Genomic DNA, 17,807 nt, shown 5'->3' on the forward strand with positions numbered 1-17,807 from the left:
AAAATATATCTTAAAAATATTAAAAAAAAAATTTATTACCTTTTCATTACCTTTTTACTACCTTTTTTAATATATTCTGTCTTCATTAATTAGTGAATAAAAACAATATTATATTCACTCATAGGTACATTGTATCTGACATAAAGAATACGAATATTTCAGACCAGAAGTATGCCAGAACAGAAATTAATGGCATACGAAAATCAAAGTTATATAATGTTACATTCTACTTTATTCTACTTTGATTTGGGTAATAAAATAAATCCTGCAACCATGCAAATAATAGTAAATGCTTGAGCGCCAACACGGGCACGCATCATGTACTGTTGCATTTGCCCCTTTCCTCTATAAAAGCTGATGAGTCCAACAGTCAGTGCTGTTACAGTTAGAAGACTTCCTGGAAACAGAAATCCTTGCTAAAGCATATTTTGGTAAATCTTTAATAATTAAATAGATTTAATCAAAAATATTCCCACAGAAATCTCTTGCAATATTTAAATTGTGCAGTATTCTGTAAAAACGTATATTTTTTCCTTTTTATAGATTAAATTCCCATGTCTTTATAAATTATAAAGATTGCTGAATTTATTTTAACACTGTATATATTGAAGGTTAGTTTACCTAGTGGTACCAATGGATTTTCTCGTGTTTTACGTTTCGCCTTCTCAAATATCGTCTCGCTAACGTAATCGACGTCTAATTCTTCCCGTATTTTCACCCAATCCAATTCATCTAATTTTTTATCAGCCATATCCGTCGTCTAACAGGTAACAATTTTTTTTTGTTATGTGTCAGGCTATTTCCTACATGCCATTAAATACTACTGTCATGTGCAAGACAGTAGAAACAAATTTGTATCTCATGAGGCAATAATTATATCAAATTGATATCCTATCAAATGATATATTATTATATATCACTTGCATTAATTAAATTTTAGTAACAAAAAAAATCATATAATCAAAATGATCGCTTATCTTCTCCCTTCCTGTAAACACCTTCCGCTGGAAGACTGCTTGGCATCGTTCATATAATTTTTCTGTAAGAGCGGAAACGTGAAAAATGAAAACTTTTATGTGAAATCGACATTTCTATTCGTCGAATTTACATGAAATTTTTACTTTTCAGGTTTTCGCTCCTAGAGAAAAATTACATGATCGATGCCCAGGTAGCGTATCTGATATAGAGAAATTCTATGGAGAAATTCTGCACATGCGCTAGCAGTTCTCTGGTAACACCTCAAACTACTTTACCGCAATGAGTCTGCCAAGGTGATTACATAGTCGATGATATAGTATCTCGCTTGTTTACTTGGAGGTGAGTGTTGAAATGTGCTGAAACATGCTGAAATTCACTATCTCATATAACTTTACATAAAATATATTGAATGCGTTCGAGACAATACAATATTCGAATTAATTTTATACGTACAAGAGTTCACAATCGCTTGACAAATCTTATTAAAATTTTAAGTTACCCTTTTGTGCCTGTGTGGTCTTGCAAACACAAAAATGAATACAAAGGAGGTAGTGGAGAATTTGACAGAAACTTGCAATCGGATGCGTTCTAGTATTCTTTCTCTATATCCCAAACATAAAGAAGAAATAGTGAAACGCATTCGGAAACACATTAAGCAATTCAAACAAACTGGAGCAAAAGCTCCTGATTTTGAAGAAGGTAATTTTTTTCTTATTTGTATAACTATAAGAAATATTATATTTCTCTCACCTTTTGTTCCTTTTATATCTTCAAATAGTAATCATATATTTTCTCTAATAACAAATAATTATTGTAGATAGTATAATAAAACATATCATCGTGTTTCAGGATTGGAATGGTTCAATGTATCAGAAAGCTTATCACTGACGCAACATCTGAAAGGAAAAATTGTGCTTTTAGACTTTTTTACGTACTGCTGCATCAATTGTATGCATGTTTTAGTCGAATTAGAAGAGGTTGAGAAAAAGACTTCTGTAGAAGAGGGGCTTGTTGTAGTGAGTACAATGTTTTATAAGAGAGCAAAATTAAATATTCAAAAAAATTGTTTTAAATAAATTAAATTAAATAAAAATATTTAAATGGAAATGCTAATGTCTATTGATAATTTTTCTACACAGATTGGAGTTCACAGTCCAAAGTTTACAAATGAAAAGAGCTCGAAGAATGTCTTATCTGCTATACAAAGATACAACATCATGCATCCTGTAGTAAATGATACAAAATTAAAAATGTGGTCTGATATGGGAATTATGTGTTGGCCCAGTCTCATTATGTTGGGTACAATATATTTTCGCTCTTTTTGTTTATAAAGTTTGAAAAATTTATATTTATAAACCATTACCATCAGTATAGTTATAAATCTATTTCAGGGCCCGATGGTCAACTCCTGGCTGCTTTTACGGGCGAAAATCGCAGAGATGAAATAATCTTCTACACAAAAATAGCAATTGCGCATTTCAAATCCTTAAATCAAATATCGAATCATAGTCTTCCACTGAAGCCAGCGCACCACCTTTTACCATCTTCAAAAGATGGTTTATTATTTCCTGGTAAATTAGCAGTTCTGCCATTCAAACAAGGGACAAAGCTTGCCATATCGGACAGTGGTAACCATAGAATTGTGATTGTCGATGAACATGGAAAAGTGGAGCATACTATAGGCGGATGCAACCAGGATTTTAAAGATGGTGATTTCAATACTGCTAGATTTAATTCGCCTCAAGGAGTTTGCCTACTCAAAGATAAAATCTACGTTGCTGATACTAATAATCATGCTATTAGACAAGTAAGAAGAAAAATGTTATTCTTTACCATTATACTTTAAAACTTGGTTACGCTATTTCTGATCTCAACATTGATTTTTAGATAGATTTGACCGAGAAAACTGTGTCCACTATAGCTGGCACTGGTTTACAAAGTTCACAAGGCAAGGTTCATGATCGCGTGGGCGGGAAACATGGCAGTAAACAAGCTCTGTCATCTCCTTGGGATGTGGCAATATATCATCATGAACATAAAGATGTTGTCGTACCAGTCCTGTTAATCGCGAACGCGGGCACTCATCAAATCTGGGCGTTATTTTTCGAAGACACTATTTGGTGGAAAGAAAAGTAAGACATTAATTTATGTAATTTTTAACTTAACATTTCAATCTTTTGTCATTTCTTACGCTTGTGTAATTTAAAATTCAATTTTGTGCACTAGCTTCCTGTGTGATACTTAGTCTCGACTTTCCGCAGTTCACAATTGAAAAAGATGTAAAATAAATAAATGGAGCATTTTCTCTTTACTTGGAAATTAAGTTATGCTTCTTGAGAAAATCGGTATCTTCAGTTAGAGCCCTTCTATTTTAGAAAATACGAGGCAGGCACGTGCGTTGCTATTGTCGGAAATGGTGAAGAGCTGAATCGCAACAACACTTATCCCCTTTCTGCTGGATTGGCTCAACCTTCTGGCATCGCAGTCGCTCAAGAATTAAGACTTGCCTTCCTAGCCGACAGTGAAAGCAGTACTATCAGACGCTTGCATTTTGACATTGGTCAAGTATCTCAGTTATGTGGCGGGAATCCAAATCCAATGGTCTGTTAAACACAAATAATATCAAATTATTTTGTTATCTTACATACAAATATATAAGTATATGTAAAATTCTCGTATCAAATTTTATTCAAAAGCAAATATCTTGTTAGAAGTTTTAAATTCGATTTGTATTACAGGACTTATATGCTTTCGGAGATAGAGACGGAGAGAAATTCATGGCTAGACTGCAACATCCATTGGGTATAGCGTGGAATCATTTGAACAAGCAAATTTATGTGGCCGATACTTATAATCATAAAATTAAAGGCGTAGCTAATGCATCAGGGTGTTGCAAGACACTATTTGGCGATGGAAAACCTGGGCCTGAATTTTCTGCAAGTTTCTCTGTTTTCTGAGATGATGCCGATGGTATTCTGTATGTACACACATTCTAAATGTGAAATACTTTTTAGTTTGATGAACCAAGCGGTCTTGCTGTCAGCCCAGACGGTAAAATTCTTTATGTAGCGGACACTAATAATCACTCTATTAAGATGATTGATCTGAAAAACAAGAAAATATCAACCGTTAGTATATTTTAGCGTCGCTTTTAAAATATAATTTATTTGCCATTCTACATGTACATTGTACTGATAATATTAATTTCATCTTTCAGATGACCATCGTATTCGATAGCGATTCGAATAAAGATACCGATGATAAAGATATCGATCATACATTTACTTTCGATACAGCAGTCAGTACACATGGTGGAGAATTAAATGTTTCGTTCAAAATCGTATTTTCGAATGATTTTAAACTAAGTGCAGAGGCACCGCAAAAATGGCACGTGACCTTACCTGTCGATACGTGGACAACAAACTCCTTGACAGGTGAACTGTCGACTCCCGTGTCGGTGAAACTTCCCGAAGATGAAGCGCATAATCAGTTGCGCGTTGCGTTAAACATAATAGCTTGTACAACGGAAACGTGTGTACCATTCAAGTTATCCGTGGTGTTTAACGTGCAACGTAAAGTGGACGCACCGACAGTTGTGACTGAGGAAAAAGAACTCGTCATTGGCTAGGGATTGTGAATTTTATGATTCTAGCACATATGTGGAAAAATACAAAAACACGTTGCATAGTATGTATAAATTTTATATTATTTTCTAAGAAATAGAAAAATTGTGCATATATATATTTAGATGGTTATTGCAAACAGCAATGTTACTCATATGAATTCTGTAAAATGTTATGTACTACTTACTTACTTAATACTTAATAAGTTACTTAATTAATTGATTTTTGATTGCTTTAAGTTCAATATCCATGTTTTGTGAGTTTTAAGTACATTTTTTTTGTTCACGAATGTCTGGCAAATTTCGTCAGACTTAAACATTACAATTAAAACAATGGAGATGGAATCGATTTTGATTTTTTAATTAATTACAAGATTACATGATTAAAATAGCATTATATAGTAATTAATATACCTCGCAAATTTTCTATTTTGTCTTCTAATGAAATATGCGGTCACATTCCTGATGATCAGCAATTTTCTTTTATCCGTGTGCTCTCTACTATCGTTGGAATCTTGAGTATCTGCATAAAATTGAAATACATTATTAATTTGACAAAAATAGATACTTACAGCCTTGGCCAAAATTATTAGACTATTAAAATACTTTTTTCAAAGTAACATTTATATTTTGAAAGAAATAAACCATTTCTTAGCTCTAACGACTTCATAATGAACACTCTAATAAACAACTTTTAAACAATAGAAGTCTTTCCTGGCATTAGATTTAATATAATGATTATGAGGGTGCTTAATAATTTTGGCCAAGGTTGTATATGTAACATTTACATTTGTATCATTGTTGAGCAATTTTTTACTTTTTCGCAAATTAGGATACGATGTTATACAATTATCGAAGATTTCAGCAGCGTGCGTATCGTAAAATAATCGGGAGAACTCTTATAATTTTAGTGAACTGGTCGTTGGTTTTCAACATTTTTCCAGCTGATCTCAATCCGTTTATTACGCTATTTGTAAATCTGAAATAATTTTACAATAAGAATGTGGCCACAGAATATAAATTTTTAGATTTTATTTAAAAATTGCTAACCACCCGTTGGAGAAATTTACAATAATCATGAAACATATTATTCCAAAATATTCTTTTTCCCAATACAATTCAAAAATTCAGAATAAAATTGATTCACACTAAGTAATATTGATGTATTTCATAATCTCACCGATATATATTGCAGGTAAAAAGAGTTCATCTGGAAAACAGTTGAAATTTATTAACTGTAAAGTATAATATATCACAGTGCCTGTCTCATCAATCACATTTCCTCGTATTTCCTTCCACTGATGAGCCGAGTCTCCGACAATATTTCAATCTCATCTTCCTCTTTGCCGCCGTTTTTCATCACTGTACTTGCGGACAAATTGGTTTGATATTTTTGGTCGTTGAGTATCTGAAAAATAATCTAATATACATTTCTCTTATTATTTGTTACCACTTAATTATCTTTACTTAATCATTAAGAGTCGTAAAAAAAATGTGAACAGGTAGCGAAAATGAAGAATGAGAAGTCGAGTGAGCGCGAACGACCAACCGGGACACGGTTTATCCTTACAGAATGACCTCGTTGCCTGGTATTCCGGATGATCTCGATCGGTTCCTAGTCGTCTCGCTTGGACACACAAACGGCGTGCAAACCAGGGGAGACAGACAGATACGCGTCTCGAATTCGAGAACGTTGCGAATGGCAATAGCCGATAGGCCGATACATCACGCGGTTTCATATCCCACGCGCGTAACTAAATCAGATTTTGGACGAGCGTGATTTGGATACGTATTCGAAACACGGTGAAGGAGACCGTTATGTCTCTTGTATTTCTATGAGAGATCGTCTACACTCGTGTGTGCCGCATATACTACTGTTATGTGTCGAAAAGTGGTACATTCCGGTATATGTGTCGAGAAATATTCGCCAAGTTTCGCGCGCTCGTCGCTAACGGCTCAAGATATCGCGTATATTCCGCTTGGCAGCAAACTCGAGTGCTTATTAAGATATCGTCGGATTGATTTTTCGCATTTGCATAACGCGCGCGAACGATGCGCCGGGCAATGCGAGCTAATGGCGGAAGCGATCGCCGATCATTGGCGATAAATCAGAACTGTGCACTTATCGAAATGCTTTACAGTCCTCTTCTTTTCAGGCTGTGCCGAGGCATTTCGCCGAAGCGGACGAAGCGTCTCGCTCTATCACGACACTATGAAACGAATCTTAATTGCGACCGAAGCGGCACTAAATTGAAAGGAACTAGCGCGACGGGATGCTATAAAATATATCTCTATCTCGCATTTGCGTAGTCGAGCCGAATGTAGACGTCAGGATTTTACTCAGTTATAAAAGCGGGTATCGATTAACATTCCTATGATAATGCGAATTCGCGCGCCACGTTAGAGCTCGAAAGAGGCTTGATTACGGGAGTCGTCTCAGGACGATGCTCCCTTCGGAGCAACGATTCCAAGCTACGTAATCTGAAATGTCGTGTTAGCTCAGCCGAGCGTGACACCTCGGCTACACCACCGGGGAATCTCTCACGCACCTGAGAATTTCTCGTAGATACACCGGCTAACTTGCATTTTTCTTCTCTTCCCGATCATTATCGTACTTCTCATATATTTCGTCACGCCGAGGAGGGAAGAATTTTCAGTTATCGGAATTTCGAGCGCGAGACTCGTCGGCCCGCCCGAAAAGTTCAGTCGATCGGCGCTTTAGCGGAGAAGAAAATGAAATTTGAGAGATCGATCGGCGTCGGATCGATCCGCGAATCGATCGAGCGTTTCGCACGTCGCCGGGGGCGACGTGGAATTGGTGGCGAAGAAATAGGTCGGATTTGCCGAGTTCACAGAGCTCGTTCTCGCGTTCCCCTTTTCCGTGCTACTCCCATCGGCTCCGACGTCAAATTTGTCGATAGGTGACCGTTGGATAAACCTTAATCCGGCGCGGCGCGGTGTACCGTTGTCTTGGTAAACAGTGGGTTACGGATGGACAGTCGTGCAAGTGGGACGGCTGTTTATTAACCCGTGCATGCTCGACGTTCACAGAAAACTTTAACCAGACGTAGTTACGCGAGAAGCGAGAAACGGGTTTCCCGGAGCCCGTTCGTCTCCCCTCGAAGCGCGATCACTGTCAAACCTAAATCTATTATTTCGCTTCGCCCCGGCTCGGCGTGACTGGGCGAACAGAAATTTTTCATGAAATTGCAAAGAAATTTTATCATCAAGTGTTTGTCGCCGCGTCATTACATCTCGACGAGTTCTCTTTTTTTTTTTTTTTTTTTTTTCTTTTAGGAAATCAGAAGCGTCCGAAATCCGTGTGCGACATGAGTAATCCGCCGGTCGCGATTGAGTCATGAATGAGTTACATAAAGGCCACGCTCGATATGAAAGGCACGCGTAACTGGGCCTTCGAGGAATTCGGATCGGCGAGTCCCTTTCGAGAGCCGCATTTTTGCGTTACTCTTCACACGGCCCATCGCCAGCTTCTTTCACAATTTAATACGTCATGCAAGCGGCTCATTCGGTCGATGTACCGTTAATCGCCGTGAATTGCCGGCTCGACGCGCTTACGCCACATTTGTCATTAAGAAGAAGAAGAAAAAAAAAAAAAGAGATTTGTGCCCACCTCGCGCGCGATCTTTCCGACGATCACCGAGCGAGATTCGTAGTGGCGCCGCAATGCTGAATTGTGCATCAATCGGTCCCATTGATGCGATGCATCGGGGCCATAAATACTAACCGCGGACGGTGAAACTACGGAAAATTGCGACGACTGTGCAAAGCGCGAATGACGCGTCGTGACGCTTCCCTACGTCCGATTATCCGATCTGAATCAAATTGCGATTTGTTCGACGAGGAGGGAAGCTCGCGAACGTACGTACGCGCGGTCACCTGTTTCCGCGTAATCCACTCCATCCGACGATGACGACGTCTCTCGCAAGAGGCGAGAGAGGCGAATCCTTTCTCTGTCTTACCCCTCAGGAGGCGTCTCCCCTCCTTATTCCTTCTGACTTCTTGTTTCGCTGCGCTCGTCTCGGCGAAGGATCCTACCTTGCAGTACGTGTTTATCCAGGGTATAAGACAGCAGAGGAGCGGGCAAGTTAGCGTAGGAAGAGAATCGCCGAGTGTCACGCAGCGATTGCGAGCGCGGGAACAAGAGGGAACACAAGAGGGAATACAAGGAGGAGAGAAGAGGGCGCAGAAGAAAAGGGAGGAGTTCGCGGTGCACGCTCCGTAATCATCGCCGAGGCTGCCGGGGTCGCTACACCGGCGAGTCTGACAGCAAGGTCGACCGCAAAATAGTCTCAACTGCCAAACGTCCTTGATCCCTTAACGAAGAAGGGAAGAAGGGAAGACGGAGAGAGAAGCGCGAAGGAGAGAAGAGCGACAGGGGAAACAGGATAGACTGGCGCGTCTCGCGCTAGGGATTCGAGCACCGAGGGACCGACCACGTACTCCAAACGTTCAGCATTTCCCTCTTATCGAATATCGCACGGCCGTATTGTGTTCGGTAGTGTCGAGCGCTATCGCGATCACCGAGTCGCGCCGGAGTTATCGGCGAGGATTGCCCCTCGGCAGATTTAAATGACATTTTCAAGGAGGCTGCTTCCGTTTCCAAAGTGTGAGTATCCTATTAATTCAACTTTTGTCCATCGTTTCGCGCGATATGTAATTGCGAATGTGTGCGACGAGAAAAGGAAAGAGAGATGTGTCGGGTGTGACGTATTCCGCGGTTTTCTCACCGAAATGTAAAAAAAAAAAAAAAAAAAAACCTTTCAAAAGGGCGCTAATTATATCACGCTGATAATCACTCTTCGGTTTTACGCGCGATGCAAAGCGCTGCGGTAATTGAACGGCGAAAAACCGGTCGCTGAGATCGATGATATGTAGCAACCAGTAAGAAATTGTAAGGTTCGGTGACCTATCTCTCTTTCCTTCCCTTCTTTTCCTTCGCACGTATCTCATTACTTCTGTAGTGTGTACAGCTTTTGCACGATCTAAATACTTGCTTACCGATTTGCTTTCTTTGTGATTTATTGTCAAGTGCCTTTTGAGTCGTGAGTCATCGTTCGATAAATCGATAAATATGACAGAATTCGAAACCAAAGTGATTTATGATTTGATGCAAAAGGTTTGTCGTACTCGTTAAGTAAGATTGAAGCCAGTACTGCGGGCTTTTAAATAAATTTTGACGAAGTGAAATGGTTGCGACTGATTTCAATATTAAAAAAACTCCAAACTTTTAGAAGTCGATAACTTTATTTAAAATAAATCTTCACGGAGAAGTGACGAACCTTTTGCGCCAAAAACCACGACCGTCTTCAATTTCGGAATATATCTTTACAGAAATTCGAAAATTATCATGTTGCTGCAACGATTACGCTGGCTATTGTTCGCACTAATTGTGTCTTGGACGAAGCTGCAGTTTAATGAAGCTTTACCGGCTCACGACGAACGTTCGCGCGTGTTTGCGAATACGTTCAGTCCTAGGTCAGTATCACGTGGGAAATCTTCCTGCCTGTAGCTTTTATTACTTACACACAGGTACGTTAAACACACACGGATGTAGGACAGAGCGTTTATATAATGAAATTAGTGGTACGCGTCGCGATTCTATTTTTTTTTTTGGTAAATAACAGAGAGGCGACGTAATGCGAGCGAAAAATGTTGAGATAGGAATCGTGCGTGGGAAAAACAATGCGGAAAAGAAGAAAGAAAAAACACGGTCGACTCTCATTGAAACGCGGCCAGTACACGGATCAGGCAGTTTTGTTTGCAATGAGTAGATTAATTAAAGCAATTATGTATGCACGTTGAACTTGTTTCTTGTTGAACTTTGTTCTCATTTGGCGCGGGTTCTTCGCTCCGATACGCCGCCGCTATCAATAATTCTCTTAAACGAGTTTGTTAAAAATTGAATAAAAATTGAACAATATTCCATATCGATTTTATATACGTTTCAATCTATCGCGCTCAAATTTGCGACACGGAAATTGAATTTATGTGAATCTTTAGGCACGATTCGCTTTCGAGTTAACATCGAATAACAATAGTTAATATTTCTGGACGGATCTTCGTGCGTTTACAGCGTAGCCACTTCAACAATGATTCGCCAGGATTACAACAAGCGCACGCATCCTCCGAACGGCAAAAACGACACGCAGTCCAGCCACAAACTGGTCGCTTCGCCGGCCGGACTTTTGCGGCCCGACAAGTTTCAGTTTTATACTTACGACGAAAAGGGCGATATGATTACGCGGCAGATGACCGTTGAGGAAATTCAAGGTCTCATTGCAGCAGGTGGTGCGGATCACGTCGCGATGGACAAGCAAGAACCTCAAAAAGCCGACGACGTCCTAACAGGTGGCAAGAAGGTCGGTTCATCTTTTTTTGTCTCTCTCTCTCTCTCTCTCTCTCTCTCTCTCTCTCTCTCTCGTCTTTCGTGCCTCGCCTCATAACTATAAATAAATGATAGATAAGCATGAGAACTCGATACTATTTCACTTAAAATACTTCGTTCATGTACAAATGTAAATAAGAGCGAAGGATAACATTAATATAATAAAGTACATTTAATGATTAAATATTGAAAATTCGTCTAAATAGATGATTAGATGAAATAAGAATTGTTTCGGAGTCATAAATTTCTATGAATAAAAATAGCTATCGTGTTAAAATTACATTATATTTAAATTCCAACGCAAGGCAAACAGGAATGTACGAATAATAGGAGCTAACGGAGGCTGTCACGGCTTCGTCTACGGATTTCATGTATCTTACTTTACATTTTAGGTCATGGATGTAGTACAGAAGGTACAGAACGTGTTGAAGAGCGCGCTCGACAAACCGCCGACTTTAACGGGCACAATACCGAAGATTCCGGAACACGCGAATGTCGAATGGAGCAACATTCTACCTTCTATTCTCTCCGGCGAGACGGATGCCATTTCCCCGGGCGGCGAATCGCATAAAGTTACGACGGAGAGGATAGAAACCTCGTCGCCGGTCGAGAGCGCGTTGAATATCGGAACGAGCGCGACGCCGAAAGATCCAGTGAAGAAGCCGGATGTTCAGACGAACGCGTACGCCGGTTTTACTAATAATATGCAGCACGGTGAGAAGCCTCAGCACGGCCATCAGCAAACATCGATTTCGGAGAAACCGATGATTCCGGTTCCGGTTATCACTCTAACGGAACAGAAATTGTCGACATTGCAACCCGCCTTTACCGAAAGTCCTGTTTTCCAAATGGTCAGCGTGATTCCGGTGGCTGAAAAGGTCAGCCAAACCGACTCGTTTGCAGCTGACGTCGCGAGTTACGCGACTACGCAACTGCCGGCTCAAACCGAAGAACTCGGTCAGACCGAATACGTGGAGATAACCCTGTCGGAAGTACCTGAAGACACGACATTTTCGCAATTGTCAAGTCTAAATACGCATCCCGCAGATGATGTCACGAAGCAGACGGCGAACGACGCGGATCAAGAAGTGGGAGTTCCGGCGATCCATTATTCAACGACCACGCCGGGTACAGCGGACTCCTCCACGACGGTCGACACAAAGAAGATCGTGACGCACGATCAGTTCGGTGAGGCAACAAGTATGACTGACAAGATTCCTCCTTTGAACGTGAGTTACATCCTTCTGCAGAGCAAGAACAATACGAAGCCGTCCAAAGATCCTTCATTCGTGCCTGGCGTTACGAAAGAGCCGCAGAGCGTAACACATAATGACGATAAGATAATCCCGCAAACTAATATCCCGCTTTCTCACGCATCTGCGCCGCTCAAAGGTGCCGAAGAGGCGTCTAACGCAACCGCGCTATACTCGCCGTCCACGCTCGCTTCCGCGTCGGGAATCGAGATCTCGACCGCGCCGATCCCGCCGTACACGAGTCATCGTCTCGGCGAAGGTTCCACCACGATTACGAAAGAAGCATTGAGCTCGATTACGCCGGCGTACACGGAGAGTCATCTCGATCCGCGGCCGACGAAAATTCAGTCCTTAGCGCCGATAGAACCGTTACGCCCGCAGCTGATCGATTCCTTGTCGAGTGTGATGAATCAAGTTGCGGAAGTGAAACCCTCCGTGATATCTCTGTCGTCGAACGAGGCGCCGGGGATGTCGCACGTCAATTACGATCAAAGGCGCAACGATTCGGACAAAGTCACGATTGCGGATCAACACGATGCGTCTCACGGCGCGAACGCGGAGAATAAGCCCACCGTTAGTCCGCAAACCTACGCGACTACAAAAGCTCCATTGCCGGACCTCACCACTTGGCTTGTCGACTACACTGTTACTTATCGGCCTCTCAACGCACTCGCGGCGGACACGGAACCGATCGCGAGCGAAGGAACGAGTGGATTGACAACTGGCGGTGCAGCGATCACGCCAGCTGGATTAAGTATCGAATCGACAACGATTTCGGAGTCGACGATATCGCCGTTATGGACTCAGTCGGAAAAAACTCACGACGCTTCGCTGGAAGATCAGACCGCAGCTCCCGCGACTCTCGAGATTGCCACCGCCACTGACGCGGCTAACGACGAAACCACGTTGGCTGAAATTTTGCCCACCGCTTCGACGGCACTCGATGCGACCACGAAAGCGCAATCGACAATCGCGTCGAACGAATCTCTAAACAAACCCACGGCGATTAACTTCGACAACGCCCTCGCGAATTTGAACTTGAGCAATCCGGTGTCCGCGATTGATCAAGTATTGAACCTCGCATCGCTACTGTCTAGCGTTCCCGCGATCGAACCGATCGATTTGCCCAGCGACACGTCCAATTTCGTAGCTAGTGATTTAGCGAGTGGTCTCATTGCCGGATTCGCGACAAAATCGCCCGTCAAGGAAACCGACGAGGATCAAGTGGCGAAGGATACATCGAGTGCAACCATTTCGGACGTAACGAAGCTTGCAGAATCGATTGAAAACGTCACGCAAATGTACGAAGAAACTACGGGACTGAATGACGATTATCGGAAAAATGTTACGCAACAGCCATTCTTCAAGCATCCAGCTAGAAACGACACGTTAGAATTGATTTCGCAGACGAAGGAAACAGATAAGACATCGAAACCGATTAAATTGTCAAACGAAAAACTCGAGGATTCCGCAGAGGCATCTTCGTCTCTCTCGCCAAATAAAATCGCTATTAGCGATGAATTGAAGAGCAGCGCACAAAGCACGATTACTACGAGAATTGTTACCGTGCGTCCTGAACAGTTGTCAACGATGAAGATCCAATCGCCAAATGTCAACGAGACGCTGTTTGACAAGAATAATGATAATCAGAAGAAAACGGAAAACAAAGAGAAGCTGAAAACAACGGAAGCGCCGAACATAAGGATAGACGTGAGTCCGGATGAATTTATATACAAAATCGATTCGTCTAAAAATGATATAAAAAATGCAACGCATGTAGAAAATAATCAAAGAATCGAGACGTTAGATAAGAAAGAATCCTTGACAAACGCGTCGGAAACGAAGGAAACCGCTGAAATTCACTCTCACAAACATATCAGTAACATTACAACGAATGCTGCTGCTTCGAGCACCACCCTCGTGACTGATGGAAGTTCCACCAAGTCCGTGCTTGCGCAAAATCACGTCACCGAACCGACAACTGTCCACAAAATCAAAGATACTAACGTGGCCACGCTGACAACGCCGTACGCCGCGACCAGCAATCGCATAGCCGTACAGAATAACAAGAACAATTACGATAGTCCGTCGTCTACGCCGTCGATCCAGACGGATGCAAGCACCGACAGCCCGATAGCAGCGCAGAAATTATCGGGCGACTCGAAGAAAGAGGAACTTTCACGACCGAGTCTGGCCAACGGTACGGATAGTTTGAGCTCCGCTAATAATACACTCTTAAATCAGAATAAAGATGTGTCCAGTATTACCGAACTGTCGACGAAGAACGCGTCAATGCAGGCGAATTTGAACGACACGGAGAGTAAGCCCGCGGCTCTGAAACATTCCGAGAATCCTTACAAATCGTCGACACCGAATCCGGTCCATCAGACGTCGAAGCATCCTACGATCGAGCACAAGCCCGCTGAGAAACTCAACGTCTCAAAGACTGACGCGCCTGTAAGCGCGGAGGATAAGTGGACCCTTATTTCCCAACAAGCCACGCCAACTATGACGAAGCTGCCGAAGCCGCCGCGGCCGCTGAAGCCGCCGAGGAAACCGGTCGGTCAACAGACGTCCGGCTCGGATGACAGTGCCAATCTTCGCTCTCCGAGCACCGAGGCGACCCATCAGCAGGATCAGCAGGACCTGTCGTTGCAGTCGGTGCTGCCGCTGGACGCGTCTCAGAGCGCGAGCGGCCTGGACGTCACCATAAGACACACGAGCTCCGACATCGTCAACTTCGCCAGGCTGTGCAACGAGCTGGCCTTCAATTTCTGGATGGCCACCAACAAGGGTCTGAGCACCGCGAGGTCGCTGGCCCTGTCGCCGTTCGGCATGACCAGCCTGCTGGCGATGATCTTCCTGGGCGCTCGCGGCCCGACGTCCGATCAGATGAACGAGATCCTCGGGCTCGACGACGTGGCCACGTTCAATCCGCACTTGGTGTTCCAGAACATAACCGACACGGTGAGCCTGGCCAGAGGCCAGGGCATCGCGAACGCCGCGTTCGTGCGCGAGCTGTTCGCCGATAAGATGAAAGTGAGGAAGCTGATGCCGTTCTACAAGGAGCAGGCCCAGCAGTTCTACGAGGGTCTCGTGACCGAGGTGAACTTCGCGACCATCAGCGATCTCGTTCGCAGGAGGACGAATTTGCTGATCAGGAAGCAGACCGGCGGTAGGATCAAGGACTTCGTCAAGACGAACACGGTGCCGCTGAGGTCGCCCCTGGCGGCGCTCTCCGCCAATGTATTCCAGACCGATTGCAACAGCACGCTGACCAGTTCCGTCGGCCGGGACGGCGAGTTGTACTTCGCCGTCTCGCCGGCCGTCAGACAGCGGAAGCTCGTCCCGGTTCCGGCGACCACCTGGCGATCGGGTGTCCTGGCCGGCTACGAACCCAGCATCGACGCCACCGCGGTCGCCCTCGGGGCGAGCGAGAAATTGGTCTCCACGATCTTCCTGCTGCCGGGTCAGCAGGGTCACACGGCGCCCGGCGACACGCTCGATCGTCTCGAGCAACGTCTCGTTAGAAGCGCCTTCCGCGACGGTGCCTGGAACAAGCTTCTGAAAGTTCTGATACCGAGGAACGGCTTGGAGCTGCAGGTGCCCAAGTTCAGTCACAGATCCGTCATCAATGCCACTGCCGCCTTGAAAAGAATGGGCCTCGACGAGCTCTTCTCCGGCAACGCCGACTTCAAGGGCATCAATGGCGTGGGTCACCGACTTCACTTGGCCGATGTGTTGCAGGTAAATTCACGCGCTTCGTATTAGTCGATAAAAAGCATTTTCCACGACGTGCTCACAATTGTGAACCTTACAGATGAATCTATTCAGCACCTGTGGCGACGAAAATATTCTCAGTGGTCGGCATCACGTGGAAACGTATCCCGCGAGCCCGCTAAGAAGAAATATCAAACGACAACCGATGGAAGACACCGACAATTTCGGTAAAAGCGCGGAAGAGGATGCACCGAGACAACACAGCGGCGTATCATCGCAAGAGGACCACGCGAGTTTGTTCCACGGGGACGAGTCGCGTATGGATCAATTCTACAGAGAGAGAAGGCAGCTTTCCGGATCGTCGGAGAAACCGAAATTGAAACTCGACAGGCCCTTTTTGTACTTTGTTCGGCACAATCCCTCCGGTATTATATTACACATGGGACGCTTTAATCCCAGATTATTGGTTTAAACAAAGGCTCAACCGTTTGTCACTGAATGCCATTAATTCGATTCTGTTCCTTCTATTACCGTCTTGTATCTATGAATTCTTATATCTCGAGAAAGGAAAGAAACAGTCGATTTGATACATTGCTCAAATAATTCTTTTTCTACCAGTTCAGCGATGCTGTCGCGGCTCACTGTATTTGAACAGTGAAGGTAGGATACGTTTGGCATATTCTAGAGAATTTGTAAACAATTGTGCTTAGAGTTACTTCTTACGTATTAGCTTTTTCACCGTTTTTATTTAGAGGTAAAAAATTAGCGCGATATCCCGCACGATATCGCTTGCCACATGCTAATAAATGTAAAGCGAGCCCACGCCGTCTCGGCACGGATCGTATTACTTTATATTTAGGGAATATATTTAGGGAGTGGTTAAACGCATAAAAAAAAATAATAGACTGAAAAACGGAGGGAAGAAAGAGTACGAAGTGGTACGAAAGAGATCTTAATCGCGGTCCAAATAATCATTATTTCTTTCACGCGAATAAAATACGACGATTAATGCGAACTTTGAACAAAAAATTTTCAATTTTCGAGCGTTTATCTCGATTTCTAATCTATTTGGACCCTGATTGACATTAGAAAGACATCCTTTTGATACGATTTACAATTGTGATATAACTGAGCGTTGAATTTTTTTTTTTTTTTTTGTACATTTCGTAGAATAAATCCATTAGAGTGCGCGTTCAGTCCACACATTGTATATGAAAAATATCGTCGAGTATGTATTTTTCCTGACAGACACGGTTGTCGAATGGATGGCGCGTTAAATAAAAGTGACATTCTCGTTCGTTCTTTCGTTTTTTGAAGACAATTCCAAGTTTGCTGCTCGGGCATTATAGTACATATGGATGTAAGATAAAGAAATCGCGTTAATGCTGATATCGCGCGGCATACCGTAAATAACAATAGTTCTCGAAGATCCCTCTTTCACATTGACAGTCTCGAATAGGACAATGACCGACCATCCGTTGAAATTGTAGAATAGCGATAATGAAAATTACATTGTACCTGCTGTTACAAGCTGTTTAAATCGATACGACCTTTAGCGAAACATACGGCCCGCATACAACATCGAATATTATCGTCGTTGACACTAATTTGCTACGTCTTGTTTGTCGCTCGACAAAACAAACTTACGCACACTTTGCTCGATAGTAATGTCGTCAGCAGTGCTCAGTTTTCACACACACGTACATTCCGTAATGTAATCAATCTAGCAAATGTTATGGAAAGACTTTTTCATCTCTCAATCTGAAAGCACGTAATATCGACGTTATCTGCTTGCAAAACGGTACGCGTCATTGGCAGGTGATAAGTG

The 17,807-nt window shown here is 42.9% G+C and overlaps 3 protein-coding genes and 1 long non-coding RNA gene across 8 annotated transcripts; 2 read left to right on the forward strand and 2 right to left on the reverse strand.

Moving 5' to 3' along the window:
* Positions 1-89: 89 nt before the first annotated feature.
* On the reverse strand, positions 90-998 carry LOC105679700 (HIG1 domain family member 2A, mitochondrial). The gene is made up of 2 exons (XM_012379888.2): positions 622-998; positions 90-397 (listed from the first exon to the last, which is right to left on the reverse strand). The coding sequence occupies exons 1-2, from the start codon at positions 749-751 to the stop codon at positions 237-239; spliced, it is 291 nt and encodes a 96-aa protein (XP_012235311.1). The 5' UTR covers positions 752-998; the 3' UTR covers positions 90-236.
* Positions 999-1,180: 182 nt separating this feature from the next.
* Positions 1,181-4,949, forward strand: LOC105679694 (NHL repeat-containing protein 2). The gene is made up of 10 exons (XM_012379869.2): positions 1,181-1,317; positions 1,474-1,677; positions 1,828-1,994; positions 2,118-2,277; positions 2,370-2,785; positions 2,866-3,110; positions 3,354-3,579; positions 3,717-3,914; positions 3,993-4,106; positions 4,196-4,949. The coding sequence occupies exons 2-10, from the start codon at positions 1,512-1,514 to the stop codon at positions 4,604-4,606; spliced, it is 2,103 nt and encodes a 700-aa protein (XP_012235292.1). The 5' UTR covers positions 1,181-1,317; positions 1,474-1,511; the 3' UTR covers positions 4,607-4,949.
* Positions 4,950-5,085: 136 nt separating this feature from the next.
* On the reverse strand, positions 5,086-17,759 carry LOC105679701 (uncharacterized). Of its 5 annotated transcripts, none has more exons than XR_001101877.2 (4): positions 17,631-17,759; positions 10,840-11,064; positions 5,781-6,008; positions 5,086-5,579 (listed from the first exon to the last, which is right to left on the reverse strand). It is a non-coding gene; the product is annotated as an uncharacterized lncRNA (long non-coding RNA). The 5 variants fall into 5 exon arrangements; XR_010891729.1 differs by having other exon boundaries at positions 5,781-6,020; XR_010891730.1 differs by having other exon boundaries at positions 9,620-11,064.
* On the forward strand, positions 9,961-17,277 carry LOC105679688 (serine-rich adhesin for platelets). The gene is made up of 4 exons (XM_012379859.2): positions 9,961-10,096; positions 10,695-10,980; positions 11,399-16,006; positions 16,080-17,277. The coding sequence occupies exons 1-4, from the start codon at positions 9,969-9,971 to the stop codon at positions 16,449-16,451; spliced, it is 5,394 nt and encodes a 1,797-aa protein (XP_012235282.1). The 5' UTR covers positions 9,961-9,968; the 3' UTR covers positions 16,452-17,277.
* Positions 17,760-17,807: the final 48 nt, after the last annotated feature.

This window comes from Linepithema humile, chromosome 1 (assembly GCF_040581485.1).
Source record: "Linepithema humile isolate Giens D197 chromosome 1, Lhum_UNIL_v1.0, whole genome shotgun sequence".
NCBI classification, from domain to species: Eukaryota; Metazoa; Arthropoda; class Insecta; order Hymenoptera; family Formicidae; genus Linepithema; species Linepithema humile.

What these genes read in the sequence shown, in the direction of transcription:
- LOC105679700 (XM_012379888.2), bottom strand. Translation starts at nt 751, where the DNA reads ATGGCTGATAAAAAATTAGATGAATTGGATTGGGTGAAAATACGGGAA. An exon ending in AAATCCATTGGTACCACTAG is followed by an intron (nt 398 to 621) that starts GTAAACTAACCT and finishes TTCTGTTTCCAG; the next exon opens with GAAGTCTTCTAACTGTAACA.
- LOC105679694 (XM_012379869.2), top strand. Translation starts at nt 1,512, where the DNA reads ATGAATACAAAGGAGGTAGTGGAGAATTTGACAGAAACTTGCAATCGG. An exon ending in ATAATCATGCTATTAGACAA is followed by an intron (nt 2,786 to 2,865) that starts GTAAGAAGAAAA and finishes ATTGATTTTTAG; the next exon opens with ATAGATTTGACCGAGAAAAC. An exon ending in AACCTGGGCCTGAATTTTCT is followed by an intron (nt 3,915 to 3,992) that starts GCAAGTTTCTCT and finishes AATACTTTTTAG; the next exon opens with TTTGATGAACCAAGCGGTCT.
- LOC105679688 (XM_012379859.2), top strand. Translation starts at nt 9,969, where the DNA reads ATGTTGCTGCAACGATTACGCTGGCTATTGTTCGCACTAATTGTGTCT. An exon ending in GCGAATACGTTCAGTCCTAG is followed by an intron (nt 10,097 to 10,694) that starts GTCAGTATCACG and finishes GTGCGTTTACAG; the next exon opens with CGTAGCCACTTCAACAATGA. An exon ending in ACTTGGCCGATGTGTTGCAG is followed by an intron (nt 16,007 to 16,079) that starts GTAAATTCACGC and finishes TGAACCTTACAG; the next exon opens with ATGAATCTATTCAGCACCTG.